This window comes from Pinus tabuliformis, chromosome Q, assembly GCF_031772625.1.
Source record: "Pinus tabuliformis cultivar Carrire ecotype Pingquan chromosome Q, CPIR1, whole genome shotgun sequence".
NCBI lineage: Eukaryota > Viridiplantae > Streptophyta > Pinopsida > Pinales > Pinaceae > Pinus > Pinus tabuliformis.
Window position 1 is genome coordinate 436,792,597 of NC_142296.1, and position 20,778 is coordinate 436,813,374.

At 37.4% G+C, this 20,778-nt stretch overlaps 1 protein-coding gene across 3 annotated transcripts in view; it reads right to left on the minus strand.

Moving 5' to 3' along the window:
- Window positions 1-2,800, minus strand: part of LOC149220086 (short-chain dehydrogenase/reductase 2-like) — a 39,054-nt gene extending 36,254 nt beyond the window's left edge. For 2 of the 3 annotated variants that reach the window (XM_089384641.1, XM_089384638.1), the window contains exons 1-2: window positions 2,645-2,800; window positions 2,263-2,559 (exon numbers count right to left, since the gene is read on the minus strand). In XM_089384641.1, coding sequence (XP_089240767.1) covers window positions 2,263-2,376 — 114 coding nt within the window. In that variant the 5' untranslated portion in view covers window positions 2,377-2,559; window positions 2,645-2,800. Of the gene's footprint in view, window positions 1-2,262 lie in introns of all 3 variants that reach the window. The other variant, XM_089384639.1, reaches the window with a different exon arrangement.
- Window positions 2,801-20,778: the final 17,978 nt, after the last annotated feature.

The following is a 20,778-nucleotide window of genomic DNA, read 5'->3' on the forward strand; positions in this document are numbered from 1 at the left end:
GTAAAATTGCAAGTTAAGCCACGTTTAGCAAAGTCAACCCAAGTAGTTGAATTGCCGTAGGAATTTTATATTATAACATACAATGATTAAATTTGCAAACAACAATCACCTTCACAGGTAGGTTATGGAAGGTGAAAACATAATCTTTCAATCAAATGAAAAACAAATTGCTAAATTCATTTGGCATAGGAAGCTGGAAATCTTGGCTTAGCTCTCAACGAGAATGCTTTTATCATCTCATAATTGTTGTTTTATCATTTTTCCGAATCTAACATAGTAATTTCTCCTGACCTTCACATTCCCCATGTTTTACTCTCATAGAGCAGAGATTATGTCTCATGGTTACCCTCACAGAGCAGCGATTATGCTCATGGTTATCCTCTATCCTGCATTTTAACCGAGTATATTAGGGGGTTCTCCTCAAATCAAGTCCTCCAGTTACGAAAGATGCTTCTTATTTAAAAAAAAACACCTTGAAACGCTACTGTATAATAAACCCTCCATATGAAATATCTAGTTTTCATATCATTTGCTGCTAGATCAAAAGCTGTCTAAAAGCAAAGACTAGCCTAAAAGCATTGGGTTCCTGGTTCTTGAAGTCGGCATCAAAAGGATGGACACAAATTACTCAATAGTACAATACAGAAAGAATGAAAAGGCTAAGTTGAGTTACTGTTATCCTACCACCCAGGTTCAAATTCAGCTAATAACATGTTGAATTTTGACATCTTGAATAATATTATTGTAATGGCTTTAAGTCTAAGCATTTTGTTAGTATAATTGTGATAATGACTTCAAGTCTATCTATTCTATGAGTATAATTGTGGTCTGGCCTGATACGAGCATTGTTTTAATGGCTTCAACTTTAACCTATAGTTTTAAACCTCCGATTCAGATTCAGAACCGCCGAGGGTCGACTCTGACTCCAACTCGGTATCGACTCAGCCTAGTTGATTTCAATGACTCGGTCGTTGTAAAAAATACAATAAATATTTTATTTTTTTTTAATGAAAAAAACATATTTTTAAAGATTTTCATTCATGTTTCCAAACTCAAAGCATTAGAATATAGAAAGAAGACAACATATGATCAAAGTATGCTCATGAAAATATCTATTATATCAAAATGACACCTAGTGCACTGTCCAATACATGTAATATATAGATCAAAACAAAAACAGATAACCAAGGAGGCTCTAAATGGCCTCTACAACAAAATATCACTAGTCATACTACTAAACAATGCAAGATTATCTGGCTCAGACTCTGAATCAGAGTCAAACGGAAAACCCATCGCTGATCCTCACTATTGCTCCAGAAACCAACTCCAACTCTTCACAAACTCCCCACAAATGTTCACACAAATGCAATGAGATAGTTGTGAGTAAATGTGAAGGGGTTGGGTCACTTTTATAGGCTTGGGAGAGGGGTAGAGGCATTAAGAAAAAAAAAAAACAACAACAACAACAACAAAAAAGAATTGAGTTTGAAGTCTGAGTTGCCGCCTTTTTTCCGGCAGACTAGCTCGGCCGGTTTAAGAAGGGCTCGACTGAACCAGCCGAATCGGTCTCCAACTCGACCGGTTCGGTGATGGACCAGCAGCCGAACTGGTTTTTCAACCTAGCCGACCCGGGCAGGGGTTTGACTCGGTCTACCAGGGTGAATCCGATTCAGACCAGCCCAGTTTTAAAACACTGATCTAACCATTTTGTGAGTATAATTGTGGGCTGGCCTGATATGAGCATTGTTGTAATGGCTTCAAGTCTAAGCATTCCGGGAGTATAATTGTGAGCTAAAAGAAAAGAAGAAAAAAAGAGACCAATTTCCTGTAGGGAAAAGAAAAGAAATAAAGAAAGAAAAAAACATATATATCTACAATATAGAATTTCAATCATATATACAATATAGAATTTCAATCGGCTAAGTATTCAGTAAATGACTCTGGCTAAACCAAACCGTAAATGATTTAGAGTGAACCAGAAAAATAGGAAATAGAGATCCACATACTAAAATCAGAAAGTAGAAGATCAAAACCACATCAACCTACTCAATTGGTCAAATTGCAAACAGCATATTACAGACAGCAGAGTCATAGCAATTATACAACAGAGAAATGACAGTAAACTCCACTAAACTCTGCAACATAATTACTTAGTTTATCCATTCCAAAATGCCCCTGCCATTGTGAAAGAGCATACATTTCATTGGTATATGGGGGACGAAGTAGATCAATTATAGTCAAAACGGAGAAAAGAAAGAATACCAGAATATCAAGGCCACCGAATTCATTCTTCAACCATTGGGCAAAATCGGTAACACTGTCATCCCTCTGTATATCGAGTGTATGAAACACCACATTTTTTCTTCCTTCTTCCATGAGAGCACGAGATTGTGGAGACAAGTCTTGCTGCTGCCTGCAACGAGCAGTGAGAACAACAGTGATACCTTTGTCTGCAAGTAAACGAGCGATCTCCAACCCTATTCCTCTGTTGGCCCCTGTTACCACACCCACTGTCTCTTTCGTCCATCATTCATCTGTTGCGTCACACGAGGATTTATCCTATCATCACAAATTAACAGTTTGTTATATATCTAATCGACATGATAAGCTACCAACTAACTCTCTGTCGAGAGCATGAACTCACCATTTTTGTTCCGCGAAGATCTTCTAAATGCTTAGAGATAGAAAGAAATTAGGAGACTCGAGCAGTATAAAATGAAAGATAGCTACTATGCCCTTTGGAAAAATGATGGTTGGCATTGGAATTAATAGTGCGTATAGCTCTCATAACTTTTGATTGAAGGAGTTCCAAAATATCATCGGATGGTACATGAGCTCTATGGGGAGGTGTGTCATTGAGTTATTCTGCTAAAAGTCAATCTCAGGGAAAGAGGAAAAGTAAAAGAGAAACACTATATTTGTGGTGAATCAAGATGGCGGCGGAGTAAGTTGACCTTCTAGACCGCAGACTATTATATTTGTGGTGATTCAAGATGGCGGCGGAGTAAGTTGACCTTCTAGACTGCAGACTATTATATTTGTGGTGACTCAAGATGGCGGCGGAGTAAGTTGACCTTCTAGACTGCAGACTTTCCGTTTGTCCTGGTTCATAAGTTTTAGCTGTGTGTTTTGAATATAGGAAGAGATTTCCGTTCATCCCTGCTTTTCTTTTTCCTTTTTTGAATTATAAATGACCTTTGGTGTGAGGAGATTTATAAATGTCATTGGATGGTTAGATCTGGAACATTTCAGATTCAACCATTTTTATATATGGATATTTAATATTTTTTATAAAAATATTTATATATTATTTATTAAATTAATTAATCAATTTTTATTAGTTTAATTATTTAAATTGAAATATCAGAAAAAGTAGTTTTAAGTGTGATTTTTTGGAGTTTTCATGGACTTTTTATCAGAATCTAGTGAAAAAAGTGTGGCTAAATCTTGAATTGTGTTGTTTAAATTGTTTTTTGATTGGATATATAGATTCAGCACCCTCAAAAACCTTTGTGTCACTTCTATTGTGAAGAGTTCCCCTGTCAAACTTGTGATTTCAATGAACCCCTACCAAATTTTAGACAAATTAGGTCTGAAAATAAACCGGAAAAACTTTCCAAAAAAATGCGTAACACTTAAAAAGTATTTGAAGTTGCCATGTTTTAAATTAATTATTTTGAAATATGATATCATGTTTGAAAATTGATAAATATTATTTGGGTGAAAAATACAATAAATATTTATTTGTATATTGAAAATTTTAAATAATTGGTAATGATGATGGTGGTTGTGGTTAATGCCTATTAAAATTAAAATTGGTTTATCAGAACTTTGAAAAAGTAAAAAATTACTTGGACGGTTTTAAATTTTATTTATATACTTTAAAAGCATTAAGAGAAGCCTTTCAAAATTACCATAATTTTGACGATTTAAAATGTTAAAAAGGTTAATGTTGTGATAAATCTTTTGAAATTGAGATTCAATTTCCATATAATCAAGGCATTGTAAGAGAAAGTGTTTTTCATATTCCACATTTTTTAGTGTCACAAAAATAACAGATTCATTTATCCAACCTCTTAGTATCACAAAGATGACAAATTCTTAAGGTTATCGAACAACTAATTTTGATATGAAACTTATGAGAATGGGTTCTTATTTTAGTAATGCTGACTTTCTTTTTTATACTAGTCAAAATATAAAGATAATCACCATTGTAAATCCATCATAAATTTCTATGCATCAACTCCATATTAAACGATGAAGTACACAATCACACTCATTGTATATTGTTTTTACTTTTAATTAATTTTGCTGCATTTTTTCCTAAATTTTTCTTTTACGCAGAAATATTTTTATTTTTCATTTTTCACTTCTTATTGTTGTTACGAATATATGTATATTTTAAATGACACACATCAACTGCATCTTCAAAAATGAAAGGTATTACATGTCTCTTTCATTAATATCTTTTTCAAAAGATACTTGTTAACTCTATGTTTAGCACTGAAGAATTACACATCTACCTCCTAACAAATATTAAGCACCATGTAGAAAGGTGGCTTACTACATTTTTGACTTATCAATTGAATTAGAATAATGTAATATTTAATGGACAAGATGAAAACACAATAAACCAATCATTGGTTCATTGCATGGTGCTTAAATTAAAATTTCATAAACACACTTGTATTAATCAAATAATGTTACAATATAAATACACGAATGTTTTCTCAACATAGAGAAATTATCTTGATCCCACAAACAACTTGGTTGAACAACCCCAAGGGTTAGCTCAACTGGTCAAATATGTGCCTCGTCATTTGGGAGGTCACATGGTCAATTCTCCCCGAAGCCCTTGGGGTTAGGCTTAGCTACTGGCCACGGGGCTTGATACCCTTGATCAAGCTCAAATATTTTCGTGGATGTAGCGGCCACCTAGTGACCGCCGGTATCCGTGAACCACACGTGAAAAAAAAAACTTGGTTGAACAAATCTCTCAACTACACACCAATATAAATGCTACTTAGTTGGACAATATCTTTCAACTTAACTAGATCTAATGACCTCCTAAAGCCTAGGAACAAACTCCTTCTCAAACCCTTCATCACACATAAGAGTAGGGGTTATATTCTCTAACACTCCCTCTTAACGACTAGTCTTAATTTTGATTAGTAAAGTCTAGCAATGGTCCAACCTAGCATTTTCAAACATTATCAAAATGTCGGCATGCATATAAAGGAACAACTATCCAACGGAATGTACAGGTAACTAGTTGTTGCAACCATCAGTGTACTAGGATGTCCTTCACGTAGATGTTTCATTTAACCATCGCACCTTCATACATGTACATGTACATTTAACTCCCTCTACATCTCCATCATCATCATCTTAGGTTTTCTTGGCTCAGTCGTAACCATGCTCTTGCTTTTATCGACTTACCTTCATCCATACCCCAAGTTTTATCGGCTTATCCTCAACCATGCTCTCAATGCTTTTGCATCACACTCCCAAGGAACTACATCCTCGTGTGGTTTCTACTTACCATAAACAACACATCAAATGGTTTCATCTTACCACAAACATACACTTACAAAGTGGTTTTCAAATTACCATTAACTAACGGGTTACACATGCTTCATTAGGTTTACATCACAATTGACTTAGGTACATTCAATGGAAAACTCCATTCATGGAGATACTAGGTACATACATCTCAAGGACCACTATGTCAAGCCAAACATGAAACTATAGACTTGCTACAATGTGTGACTTACATTAAAATATGAACATGGGTTTGTTATTATTCAAGACACCACACAATCTTGTCCACCAATGTTTAATCTCTGCTACTACCACGACCATTATTCTTTGTTTCCATAGTGGTTCTAAATGCATGGTCTTTGATGTCTCTGCTATAAGTATTGCCACTTAGTTTACTTGGACAAAGATCCAACGAATTTTATTTTTTTGTAGTGAGGACCTTTCTGTCCTCCCTGCTGCAAATTTTTCATTTAACTCCAAAAATCCAGCCTACAACCAATCTTGGTTTTCTCGAGTGAGAACAATGGAACCCTCTTCCATCCCAAAAAGTGTCCATGCTCCTCCCTTCGTCTGAAGAATTGTCATCATGTACCAATTGGAAAACATATGTACCATTGATACTTAAAATTGGCCAAAAACCTATTGTACTGCAAGGCCTACCATCAATTTGACCATGAAGTATAAATTAATTTACCATCATATGGACCTACTTCCATCTACCAAGAAACATGGGTACCATCCGTTGTATTTGTCAGTTCTCTAGGGAAGTATTATATATACAAGATATATTCATCTCAATCTTACATTTTCTATGCACATGCCAATTGAAGACTTAAGTGCGGTACTCAACAAATAGTACATGGGGTAAACCATGTAGCTAAAACTCCCTTCCAACTACAACACGTCTTACTATGTAGACTAGGGAATGACATTTACATCAGAAAATATTGCAGCATTACTACATAGTAACATACATCATCAAGAGTTAATAACACATGACATATATGATTGGAATGTCATCTTCCTCCATAATTATTCATATACTAGGCTTCTTCATTTAGAAAATTTGCATCTTTGTTCAATTTTCATCTTGGATACCAATACTTTGCCTATCATTTGTTAGAGTAGCTAATTCTAATAAATAACTATACCTATATTGAGTAGCTCTAGCCTCTAAGGGATAGCTCCATTGGTCAAGTCCCTGTTGCTAAGTACCTTGCCAATTGGGAGGTCACGGGGTCAAATCTCGTCAACGCCCTTGGGGTTAGGCCTGGCATATTGGCTGGCGGGTAGATCCCTTCAGGTGGATATTCCCGGATTATTGCCCGTGAACTACCCCTTCAAATGGATCTTCCTAGATTATTGCCCGTGAATGTAGTGGTCACCTAGTGACCGTGAACCACAATTGAAAAGACTATACCTATATTGAAATAGCTAGACTCAATATACTCATCTAAAATTTTAAAGACAAAAATAATAAGTTTTCACCATCTTGCACACATTAAACACTTTCTTGATAGTAAAAATACCTGCACACATTAAGCACTTTCTCAATGGTAAAAATACTACTTGTGTCAATCCACTTTAGCTTTGGTCCTTTCATCAACAACTTTGTTGGCCATTGTAACTTTGTTAGCAATTGTTGGCAATGATTGTGTACACCTTCACATATATAGCTCTTCTTTCAATAAGAAAAAAAATAGCTTCTCACACTAACTGCAAGAAAAGCCTTTCATGGCAATGATGATTCCTTCAACTACAAGCACCATTTGGCAATTTACCCCTCAAAAATATGGTTGATCATCATCTCCTTCATGTAGATATAATGTGGACAATATGACAACTCTCTCTTCCATGTCATTGAGCCGAGAGACTCATTCTACAGCGCAGTGTGATGTGTATTAAAAAAAAAATTTAAATAACTATATAAAACATTTAAATAATATCGACTAATAAAAAAATTTATAGGTGAAGAAATTAAATCCCTCTAAGCTCATGTTAGATCCATATTTAAAATGAATCTATGTTAGTTATGTTTCAATCAGGTGAAGAAATTAAATCCCTCTAAGCTCATGTTAGATCCATATTTAAAATGAATCTATGCTAGTTATGTTTCAATCCCTTCAAATAACAGTGTTACCACTTCCCTGCACTATGCAAAGCTTAATACCAAATTGGCATAAGGTTTGAAACTCTTTTGTTGTTGTCTACGAAACGGCCTTCTCCTCAACATCACCACTTTTCACACGGTAACAGTCTTTACTTTTCACACAGGAACCGTCTTTTAACACTTCGTAAACCTCACCAATGGTTTGGGAAATACTGGTCAAGATCTCATCATCCTGAAGCAATGGTAAGGTGGGGTTCTTTACTTTTCACACAGGAACCGTCTTTAGCACTTCGCAAACCTCATCAATGGTTTGGGAAATACTGGTCAAGATCTCATCATCCTGAAGCAATTCTAAGGTGGGGTTTCTTGCTTCTAGCATAGCTCTACCTTCATATCTAATGACCATGCCTCTTGAAAAGAATGTAATGAAGATAACTGAAACACATACAAAGATTCACCTTAACCCACGATAAGAGCCTAGTGTAATTTTGTAGGCTCACTTATCCTTCTGTGTAAGATTATGCAAGTCCAGATATCATATTCGATTACCCAAAAGAAGACTCCATTGTGAATTTCTCAATACTCAGGTCGCTATCCCCTCCAAGTTGTATTTTATTTGGAGCTTCAGACCTAAAAGTTTAGCAGAGTCTTGGTGGAGGTATCAGACTCCAATACATCCACAGGGACGACTCGAGTCCTCGAACCCGTTACCTTGAGTGGTTGCACATAGGACACAGGCAACACGATATATGGAATAGAAGATCATAACTTGGTCAATGAAAGACTCCTGGTCATCACTTCGAAGCCCAAGGCCACACTCGAAAGCCTTTGAGATAATGGTAATGCGAATATTACCATGGAGGTTTCTACATAATGCTTTTTTTCTCTGATACCTAGCACACATCAGCACATATCCCCTAGCCGTGAATATATTTGGCAATTCTTAAGAAATGATGCTTTGATCAAATTATAGTTATTACTCCCTGCCTTCGGCACTGTAGGGACTCTAGCGATCGCTAGGGCATTGACTGGCCATTAATCCGTTTTTTTGACCAAAATTTCTTCGCTCTATCAAAATTTAACCAAACTCTATGATTGCAATTTCCTTCACCCAAATTTTATCCAAAGTTTTGGTTTGAGACTCTTATTGGAACCTTCACGTGTCTCGAGTAAGGTTTAGATGGCTAACAAACTTTTACCCAAAGTTTCCAAAAACTAATGCACTGACCACCATACATGCACCTTCTGTAACATTTTATCCAAGGTTCAAATTTCAAACATCTCCGCAAAGTTTGAAACTAAATATATATCCAAACGTTTAGACCGCTTATGCAACGTGATGCCCCATGTCAAGCTCACGCTTTTCTAGAAGCAATCTCTCCTCCACATATCCTGCCATTGCAACTTTCCTTTAGTCACTCTTATTCACATAGATTCATCAACAGATATCAAAATGTGATGTACATATTACATAATTCTCTTTTCCATAAACATTAAGATTAGAATTGTGATCAGGACATTACCTATATTTCCTTTCTGATGGTCCACTATGTTTCCTTTCTAAAGCTGCACTTGGTGTCATGTCTCAAAGGAGAATTCGCAGAGAATTTTCTCTTCCATAGACATTAGCATGGAAATTGAGAATTTCCCTGCCTTCGGCACTACAGGGACTCTAGCCGTCGCTAGGGCGTTAACTAGCCATTAATCCGTTTTTTGACCAAAAATTTCTCCGCTCTATCAAAATTTAACAAAACTCTCTAATTGCAATTTCCTTCACCCAAATTTTATCCAAAGTTTTGGTTTGAGACTCTTATTGGAACCTTCACGTGTCCCGAGTAAGGTTTAGATGGCTGACAAACTTTTACCCAAAGTTTCCAAAAACTAATGCACTAACCACCATACATGCACCTTTTGTAACATTTTATCCAAGGTTCAAATTTCAAACATCTCCGCAAAGTTTGAAACTAAATATATATCCAAATGTTTAGACCGCTTATGCAACGTGATGCCCCATGTCAAGTGTGATGCCCCATGTCAAGCTCACACTTTTCTAGAAGCAATCTCTCCTCCACATGTCCTGCCATTGCAACTTTCCTTTAGTCACTCTTATTCACATAGATTCATCAATAGATATCAAAATGTGATGTACATATTACATAATTCTCTCTTCCATAAACATTAAGATTAGAATTGTGATCAGGACATTACCTATATTTCCTTTCTGAAGCTCCACTGTGTTTCCTTTCTGACGTTGCACTTAGTGTCATGTCTCAAAGGAGAATTTGCTCTTCCATAGACATTAGAATGGAAATTGAGAATTTCCCTGCCTTCGGCACTACAGGGACTCTAGCGATCGCTAGGGTGTTGACTGGCTATTAATTCATTTTTTGACCAAAAATTTCTCCACTCTATCAAAATTTAACCAAACTCTCTGGTTGCAATTTCCTTCACCCAAATTTTATCCAAAGTTTTGGTTTGAGACTCTTATTGGAACCTTCACGTGTCTCGAGTAAGGTTTAGATGGCTAACAAAATTTTACCGAAAGTTTCCAAAAACTAATGCACCGACCACCATACATGCACATTCTGTAACATTCTATCCAAGGTTCAAATTTCAAACATCTCCGCAAAGTTTGAAACTAAGTATATATCCAAACGTTTAGACCGCTTATGCAACGTGATGCCCCATGTCAAGCTCACACTTTTCTAGAATCAATCTCTCCTCCACATGTCCTGCCATTGCAACTTTCCTTTAGTCACTCTTATTCACATAGATTCATCAATAGATATCAAAATGTGATGTACATATTACATAATTCTCTCTTCCATAAACATTAAGATTAGAATTGTGATCAGGGCATTACTTATATTTCCTTTCTGAAGCTCCACTGTGTTTCCTTTCTGACGTTGCACTTAGTGTCATGTCTCAAAGGAGAATTTGCAGAGAATTTGCTCTTCCATAGACATTAGAATGGAAATTGAGAAATTTCTCTTGCGTAGACATTAAAATATTACCTGTATTTTCTTTTCCTTGTTAATTTGAAGTTGCTTTGGAGCTGCACTTACTATCATGTCTCAGGGATACATTACCCGACATTAGAATGGAGAATTTTCTCTTGCATAGATATTAAAATGGTACATTACCTGTATTTTCTTTTCCTTATGAATTTGGAGTTGCTTTGGAGCTGCGCTTATTATCATGTTTTGAATTTGGAGTTGCGCTTACTATCATGTTCCAGATTTTGACGTTGCTTTGGAGCTTCCCCCCAAGGATAATTTCTTGGCTCCCCAGGTATGGTAGGGAAATCGTGGACAACTACCGAGGTATTGTAATTGAATTCAATAGAATATCTGTTTGTGAATATATAAAGATTCCCTTTGGGAAGAAGATGGACGTATTGATAATAGTTTTCCTTCTGTACATCATTGGTGGTTCTAAAAAATGGCATTGAGCAGCTTCCTTCTCTCATTGTCAGCACGAATTCATCTGTGAAAGCCGCTCTGCCTCTCACAACGATTACTCTGTCGTCCGACAGGACTTGATAGGTCGCATACCACCACAGTTCGCCTAACGCCATGTTGGGATCCTCGACCCAGACGCAAGCTTCAGTTGCCAACCCAAAAGCAGGCTCCGGCTGCCGGACACGGTGCGATTCTCCTTAACTTCTGGTGGCCGTCTAGGTTCCCGCTGGTCTAGAGCAGCGTTCCGTCGGGCAGAAACTGTCCCAACCAGCACCAAGTATCGGTTTGAATGAACAACGAACATATCGTATTTTTGGTGAGGTTAAGCATAATGTTGTGCATGGTGCAATCGTGCTGGAGAACTTGGTCCAGTGGATTAATTCTGCATCTTTTGTTGGACAATTTTATTTGAGATGGGATTTTAAGGGTAAGAAATCTACATAACATATATATGGATGTGTAACATACTACAGTGTATTTACAGCCTAATAGAACACATAACATAACATATATATGCACATCTACAGATACATGCACATCAAGTGGCATTATTGCCTCAACTTCTATGTCCAATCCCGCATCTATTTTATTAAGAATGTCAAAGAATGGCTTACCAAAGCATGCAATGGATGAATATTGTGTTTAGAAGATGCAATCTTGTGAAGGTAGCCGTCTTTTGCAAGGCAGCGACAGGTCGCTTTGTTATTCTCAGGCAGGATCGAGGCCCAAACTCCTTGGTATTCTTTTAATATAATTCGGTGAGATCTCTTTCCAACCTGATCATTCGTTAGGTTGGATAGAGAGATCAGCTCCATTCAGGTAAGGGATCTTCTATCTTTGTTTTTCAGGCACTTCGTTCTTTCCCACCTTCCTTATGCATCTATAGTTTCAATTTTACATTAGTGCATCTATCCTGTCGGCTATAATGCGCCTGGCTAGTCTGCATGTTGGCATCCCTACCTTCCTAGTATGCATAGATAGAAGGTCTACCTACTCATCTCTGTGAAGGTAGCCTACTCATCTCTGTGAAGGTCACCTGGTACGCATAGATAGAAGGTATTCTTATTGGTCTGTGTGAAGGTCGCTTGGTATGCATAAATAGAAGGTTAACCTACCCATTTGTGTGAAGGTCGCTTGGAATGCATAGATAAAAGGTCTTCCTACTCATCTGTGTGAAGGTCACCTGGTAGTGACCCAATCGCTCTCATACCCATGACTCTGCTATGCATATGTTGTTCACAGCGTTTTGCTCTAATTATGCATTTTTTTTCTCAGACAAGGGAAGCTGGATGTTGACGCATGTGGGTGAACATGCATGGTATGTATGATGAAGGCACGGACAAATGGTCGATAAAAGGGCCCAGGGTGGTGTTGTGCTTTTCCACGTGCGAGGTTGTTTATAGTGTCCTGGCACCTAATTTTTTTAAAGTGATCGTTATTTTACTTTTTAATCTCCATACTTACTTTTCGGTTGGATTTTTTCTAAAACAACAGCTTGAAACACCTCTTATGGTGCTCGATAAAGGTTGTAGTGCACATTGATGAGACCAATCTTTTCTGAAACAACACCTTCAGATGCCTTTTATGGTGCTCGATTGTAGCACGCATTGATGAAACCAATATTTTTTGAAACAACAGCTTGCAATGCCTTTTATGGTGCTTGATAAAGGTTGTAGTGCACATTGTTGAAACCAATATTTTCGGAACAGTAGCTTGATATACCTCTTATGGTGCTTGATAAAGGTTGTAGCACACATTGATGAAACCACAAGCTCGTGGGTTCCGTCCTTTGGGGTTCAAGTGAACTGCAAATTGTTGATAGACTTCATCTACTATTTACTTTATGAATTTCTTCTAACGATCAAGTAGGTGCAGTTACAAACTCAGGTTCTGCATCATTCGAAAACTACCAAAATGCTAGATCATCTCTATAATTAGATATATAATTTTACTATCGACAAAGCAAGTAGGAAAGCAAGCATAAGCCTAAGCATTTTCCTTCTTTCCTTCGGGATCAATAATGACTCCTGGGGGAGGAGTTATCGCAGCATTACCAATATTCAGTGGCAAGGATGAATTATCGCAGCATCACCAACCGTCACTGGCAAGGATGAGTTATCGCAGCATCACCAACAGTCACTGGCATGGATGGACGGGGACTTAACTGTTAGAATGATAATTTCAAACTGCTGGAAGCTGACAGTTGAACAGCGACCCAGCTTATTCAGAAAACAACGATTGGACTTTTCCTGCGATGTGATCTGATCGCATATCGCACTTTTCCTTGTCAGCCTTTGCTGCATCCCTGTATTGTCTGCGATGCGATATTTGCGATGCGATCGCAGATCACAGATCACAAATCTTAAACTTCTGCGCGTTAAGACCTTTGCTCCTTATCCGCCGATGCGATGGTGCGATGTTGTGATAAGCCCTGAATTAAATTCTGAGAAGATATTTTCAGCCATGTAATTAATGATATTTACCGCGGTTGGTAAATGTAGGTGAAATTTTTTAATTTTATTATTTTTTATTTTACGGAAGTATGGGCACAGGCAACACGTATTGTAAGATATTTTTGTGTTGTTCAATATATATATATATAAAATGCAAAGGCAGATAGAGCAGTGTGTAGAATTAGAGAAAAAGAGTTCTTTTTTTTTGCAATGCACAGCAGTGCTGACACTGTAGTTTTCTGAGATAGTAAAATCAGATGCTGGAACTGAAGCGTTCCTGTTGTAATCCCTCTACAGAGGAAGACATTTATGTAACAATTTTCTTTTCTTTTATATGATTAAGATCCTGTATTGAAATCAGAACGTTGTTCTCTGTGTATTTCTTTTGTGTTTGAAATCACTAGAAATTTACATCATGGTATCGGAGCTGGTCTAGGCACTCAGTGAGTCAAAAACAGAGATTGTTTTTCACTGTAGTAGCTGTAAGAAGTTTGTTGAGCAGATTTTTTTTTTCTCAGCAGAGAGTTTTTTGCTTGTTTTCTTTATACAGTCAGTATCTCTTCTTTATCTATATAAGTTAAGATGGCAGATGCTGGAACAGGTTTGACAAATTCCCAACTGCCGCAGTTTAATGGGAAAAATTACAGTTATTGGTCCATAACAATGAAAGCATTGTTTGCTTCTCAAGGAATATGGGAGCTGGTTGAAACAGGCTATGTTGAACCTGCAGATGCAACAACACTGGCTGCTTTGACAGTAGCAGAAAGAGACCAGTTGAAGAGCGACAGGAAGAAGGATGCCAAAGCCCTCTTTTTCCTCTTCTAATCAATACATGAAAGTGTTTTTCCGTGAATTGCAGCAGCAACAAAATCCAAGGAGGCATGGGATATTCTCAAAAATGCCTATCAAGGCATGGAGAAGGTGAAGACTGCAAAGTTGCAGATGTTGAGGAGAGACTTTGAAAATCTCAACATGAAGGAATCTGACACAATAGATTCATTCTTCACTCAGGTTATTGGCTTGATAACCCAGATAAGATCTCATGGTGAGATTCTTGAAGAAAGAAGGATTGTAGAGAAAATCTTGAGAATTTTACCCTCAAGGTTTGAATCTATTGTGGTAGCAATAGAAGAAACAAAAGATCTCTCACAGTTCACGGTAGATGAGCTGAGTGCTTCTCTTTTGTCTCATGAACACAGACTGAGTAGAGGAACAGATTCCTCTTTTGAGCAAGCATTCAAGACTCAGATGTCGTTTGGCCAAGGAAGAGGTCGAGGCAGAGCAAATAACAGAGGTCGTGGAAGAAGCCAAAACAGAGGCAGAAATTATCCTGCAAGTACAAGCGGAAGGAGCTGCAATCAGAATCAAGATGAAGGTTCAAGCAAACAGCAAGCTCATAGACAAAGGTATGACAAATCCCAAGTCCAATGTCATTATTGTAAGAAATATGGGCACTATGCCAATGAATGTAGGAAAAAGCAAAGTGACATGAATAATAGGCAGAATGCTAATTTTGCAAATGAAGAAGATAAGAACCCAAAGAACGTGCTGTTAACATGTAACATAGCACAAAACAAACAAGAAGATTTTTGGTTCTTAGACTCAGGTTGTAGTAATCACATGACTGGAAATATTGCAATGTTTGCCAATCTGGATGAAAATGTGAAATCTGAGGTAACAACAGGGACTGATGATAAAATAACTGTCAAGGGTAAGGGCAGAGTCAGTATTCGAGCAAAAAATGGAGAACAGATGATTGTGCCAGATGTATACTATGTACCTGGTCTGAAATGTAATCTTTTGAGCATTGGACAGCTCATTAACAAAGGTTACAATGTGTTCTTCAAAGATGATTTGTGTATAATCAGAGACATACCTCCAAGTAAGAAGATCATTGCACAGGTGCAGATGACCAGCAATAGAATGTTTCCTCTCAAACTCAGAGCAGATTTGAAGGAAGGAAGAACTATTGCAGCGGTAACACAAGAAGTCTTTCAGGAACAAGTGAAAGATATGAATTGGTTGTGGAATTTGAGATTTGGACATCTCAATTTCGGAGGCCTGAATCTGTTGCACAGAAAGGGAATGGTAAACGGATTGCCGTTGATTGAGAAACCGGACAGCCTTTATGAAGGCTGCATCTTGGGCAAGCAACACAAAGAAAGCTTTCCAGCAGGAAAGAGTATAAGGGCAAAAGCACCCTTGGAAATTGTTCACTCTGATGTGTGCAGACCGATGCAAATACCATCATTTGCTGGAAATAAATATGTTTTAACTTTTATTGATGATTACACCAGAAAGACATGGGTGTATATGCTGAAACAGAAGAGTGAAGTGTTTGAGAAATTCCGCCACTTCAAAACTCTTGTTTAGAAGCAGTGTGGGCATTATATCAAAGTGCTCAGAACAGATAGAGGAGGAGAGTACATCTCCAAAGACTTTCTGCGTTTTTGCAGAGAGAATGGCATACAAAAGCAGTTCACCGCGAGGTATACACCTCAGCAAAACGGTGTTGCCGAAAGGAAGAATAGGACCATTCTTGACATGGTCAGAAGTATGCTAAAGGCAAAGCACTTGCCGCATGAGTATTGGGCAGAAGCTGTCACTTGCGCAGTTTACATCTTGAATAGATGCCCAACTAAAGCTGTCATGAACAAAGTACCAGAAGAAGCATGGAGTGGTCAAAAGCAAACTATCACTCACATGAGAGTATTCGGTTGTGTGGCATATGCACATGTACCAGATCAGCTAAGAAAGAAGCTTGACAGTAAGGGGGAGAAGTGTGTCTTTATTGGCTATTGTGATGAGTCAAAAGCATACAAACTCTATAATCCATCCACCAAGAAATTGATAGTAAGCAGAGATGTGCAGTTCATTGAAGATGAAGCTTGGGATGGAAGCTTAGAAAAGACAGTGAATGTGAAGACAATTGTGTCTCATGAAGAAGAAGAGGAAGGGACAGCAGCAAATAATCCTTCCTTGGTAGCTCCTCCTCCACCACAGCAAGTACAACAAACCACACCACAAGCTGGAATTCGAACAACCTTGAGAAGTCAAGGAAGTGCTTCTCCAAGCACATCACAGGGATCAGAAATACCCTCAAGTTCGGATGGAACTTCTAGCACACCAAGAAGACCAAGATTCAGAGATTTGAATGAGATTTATGAACAAGGAGAGGTAAGTAACAATACCGGTCTGAATTCATTATTCGCTTTGTATTGTCATGTTGATGACCCAGTTCATTTTGAAGATGCTGTAAATGAAGATAAATGGATTGAAGCAATGAATGAAGAAATTGGTGCAATTAAGAAGAGTAAAACATGGGAGTTAGTGGACCTCCCTGAAGGCAAAGATGCCATTGGAGTTAAGTGGGCCTATAAGACCAAAAGCAATGCTGAAGGTAAGATTGACAGGCACAAAGCAAGGCTTGTTGTGAAAGGCTACAAGCAGCAGCAAGGCAAAGACTATGATGAAACCTTTGCACCAGTAGCAAGGATGGAAACAGTGAGAACAGTGTTGTCTATTGCAGCACAACACAAATGGAAGATTTATCAGATGGATGTTAAATCTGCATTCCTGAATGGAGTGTTAAAAGAAGAGGTTTATGTTGAACAACCTCCAGGCTATGAAGTTGAAGGCCAAGAACATAAAGTCTACAAACTGAAGAAGGCTCTTTATGGTCTGAAGCAAGCTCCAAGAGCATGGTACAGCAGAATAGATGCTTATCTGATTGAGAATGGGTTTGATAAGTGTGATGGTGAACCCACACTCTACATAAAGCAGAATGACGGTAAGATTATTATTGTTGTTTTATATGTAGATGATTTGATTTTTACTAGCAATGATGCTTCTCTCATTGTTGATTTTAAAGCAGTCATGAAAAGTGAATTTGAAATGACTGACTTGGGTTTCTTAAGATATTTTCTTGGAATTGAAGTAGACCAAAGTGAAAATGGTGTTTTCATTTCTCAAGATAAATATGTAGAAGCAGTGTTGAAGAGATTTAACATGCAGAACAGCAAAGCAGCTGTGACTCCAACAGTAGTGGGGTTGAAATTGACCAAAGAAGATAGCAGCAAATATTTTGATCCAAAACTATACAAGAGCATAGTTGGCAGCCTTATGTACTTGACTGCAACTAGGCCGGACATTATGCACGTTGTGAGTTTAATTTCCAGATTTATGGAAAGACCGAAAGAGACTCATTGGCAGGCAGCCAAGAGGATTCTAAGGTATGTGAATGGAACGAAGGGGTTTGGTATTTTATACTCCTCTTCTGAAAGTTTCATGTTGACAGGTTACACTGACAGTGATTGGGCTGGAAGTGTTGATGATAGGAAAAGCACATCGGGATATGTGTTTCATATGGGATCGGGAGCCATCTCATGGGCTTCCAAGAAGCAACCTGTTGTGTCTTTGTCAACAGCAGAGGCAGAATATGTGGCAGCAACAGCAGCAGCTTGCCAAGCAGTGTCGCTGAGAAGAGTTCTCAGAGATTTGTGTCATGAACAGGAAAAGGGCACAACCATTTACTGTGACAATAGCTCGGCAATAGCATTGTCTAAAAATTCTGTTTTTCATAAAAGAACAAAGCACATAGACACCAAATTTCACTTCATACGTGAATTGGTTAACAATGGTGAGATTTTTTTGCAGCACTGCAGAACAGAGGATCAGTTCGCTGACATCTTGACAAAACCATTGGGAAAGAAAAGTTTCGATCATTTCAGGACATGCCTGGGTATGCAGAAAAACCCAGCAGTTGAAATTAAAGGGGAGTGTTGGAATGATAATTTCAAACTGCCGGAAGCTGACAGTTGAACAACGACCCAGCTTATTCAGAAAACAGTGATTGGACTTTCCCTGCAATGCGATCTGATCGCATATCGCACTTTCCCTTGTCACCCTTTGTTGCATCCCTGTATTGTTTGCGATGCGATCGCAGATCGCAAATCTTAAACTTCTGCGCGTTAAGACCTTTGCTCCTTATCCGCCGATGCGATGGTGCGATGTTGTGATAAGCCCTGAATTAAATTCTGAGAAGATATTTTCAGCCGTGTAATTAATGATATTTACCGCGGTTGGTAAATGTAGGTGAAATTTTTTAATTTTATTATTTTCTATTTTACGAAAGTATGGGCACAGGCAACACGTATTGTAAGATATTTTTGTGTGGTTCAATATATATATATATATATATAAAATACAAGGGCAGATAGAGCAGTGTGTAGAATTAGAGAAGAAGAGTTCTTTTTTTTCTGCAACGCACAGCAGTGCTGACACTGTAGTTTTCTGAGATAGTAAAATCAGATGCTGGAACTGAAATTTACATCATTAACTGAATAACAAATAGATTCACAAGAAATAAACAACAGCTAGGATAAATGCAAATACTATAGCTACACATTTTAGGCCCCACTTCCCAGGTATAAAAGGTGCATTTACAGCATGTAAATATGATCTATGAATAAGTTTTCAACCGTGATAAATTTTTTGGGTTGATAGCATTGGGTAAAAGGATACTTTTCTAGCAGGCATATAAAGTTTATAGCAATGTTAAAAGTTCTTGCCCAAGCCGATCAGTTCTCTCTCTACCTCCTCGACCTTGCGACCTTCCAATCTGCCCGGTAAGTGCCTCGACATTGTGTTAGAATCGTTAGTCAAGCCAGAACAGGTGGCGCATCGCGAAGTCACCCTCTGAGTTCTCAGGTTGCGCAGGGCCTAGGCAGATTATAAAAGATAAGTTACAGGTCTAGAAGTCATTGAGCATCTCCAAACACACTGAATGAGCCTCATTTGAGAGTATATATGCATATCAACCACTATAAACATGAACACAACACTTTCTATTTTTCATGTTTATTCCTGGATTTCTCTTTGTTCTCGCAAGCGATATAGATCTTTATAGTGTTTAATGCCTTCGTAAACATTTTATAATTAAAAACATGATACGGGAATGGAACTAAAGGAGGTGGCCAAAGCAAAATCTCTCCTCGTCAAAAAAGATATTGGACCTCATCAAAATCTCTGCTCGTCAAAAAAGATATTGGACTTCTCGAAGTTGGATTTAAAGAAAAATTTCTGCTCATCAAAAAAGATTTTGAATTTCTAGAAGTTGGATTTAAAGTTATTTATGGTAAAAGGCCAGATGCACTACATTCACAACAATTTTTCATTTAAATTTTTATAGAAATCAATTCTAATTTAATGTCTTATTCTTTACCCGGAATTTTAATATGATTTGTAGCAGTGTTGATCTGGGTAGCAGTGCATTAAAAGCTTTGTCGCACTTTCTAACACCATGCACTATCTACGAAGTCTCTATTCACATTAATTAGCATATTATCTCCCTCTTTAACATATTATCTCCCTCTTTCGACGAGCACAATGCAAGGTTCATAGACCTTTGGACCTTTGTTTGAATCTGTGAGTATCTCTTTCCCTTGAATTTCAGATTTCAGACCATATCAAGTTTAATTTCAAACCATATAAAGTTTAGTTTTGACCCAGCAGGGACTAGCGCTGCTTGCAGGCCTTGTTATAATCAAAATTCAATGTCCATTCTTTGTCACATTAGGCATAATAGTTATTGTTTGATTTCTTCTAACACGGTTTTTGCCACTTTCTTCCGGTCTTCTCGTTGGATTCACAGTTATATTGAGGGGTGAATCGGTAGAACGAATTTTTTTAATTATTTAAATATTAGAATATAATAAAATATATAATTTTTATAAATTGAACAAATAATATAAGATATATTTGGAAATTTTTATGAGAGAAAACTCAAAACTTTTTTATATGAAAGATTTTGTAAGTACCAACTTACAAGAGACACCAATCACCACAACTACACCATTTGTAGCAGAGACCAATCTCCACTACTGCAAATATTTGTAGGAACCAACCTACTTCACTGAATTTTCTTGCTTCTTTACAATGTCTATTAGTTGCTTCTTCTTTCACTAAATCTATTTACTACTTCCTTAACCAGGTTTGCTAGCTTTTACTGCCTTCACTAGGTCTACCTTTTACTTCTTCCTTCATCAAGTCTATTTCTCCCAAAATTTATTTATTTTGGTTTCTACTCAAACATAAATTTACACAATAAATATCCAATTTTACAAATCTGGTGCAGAAATATCTACCCTAAATACCTAAATATTTCCTCTTTTATGCCCTCCAAATTTCATATTCTGAAACATCTCATCGAGAA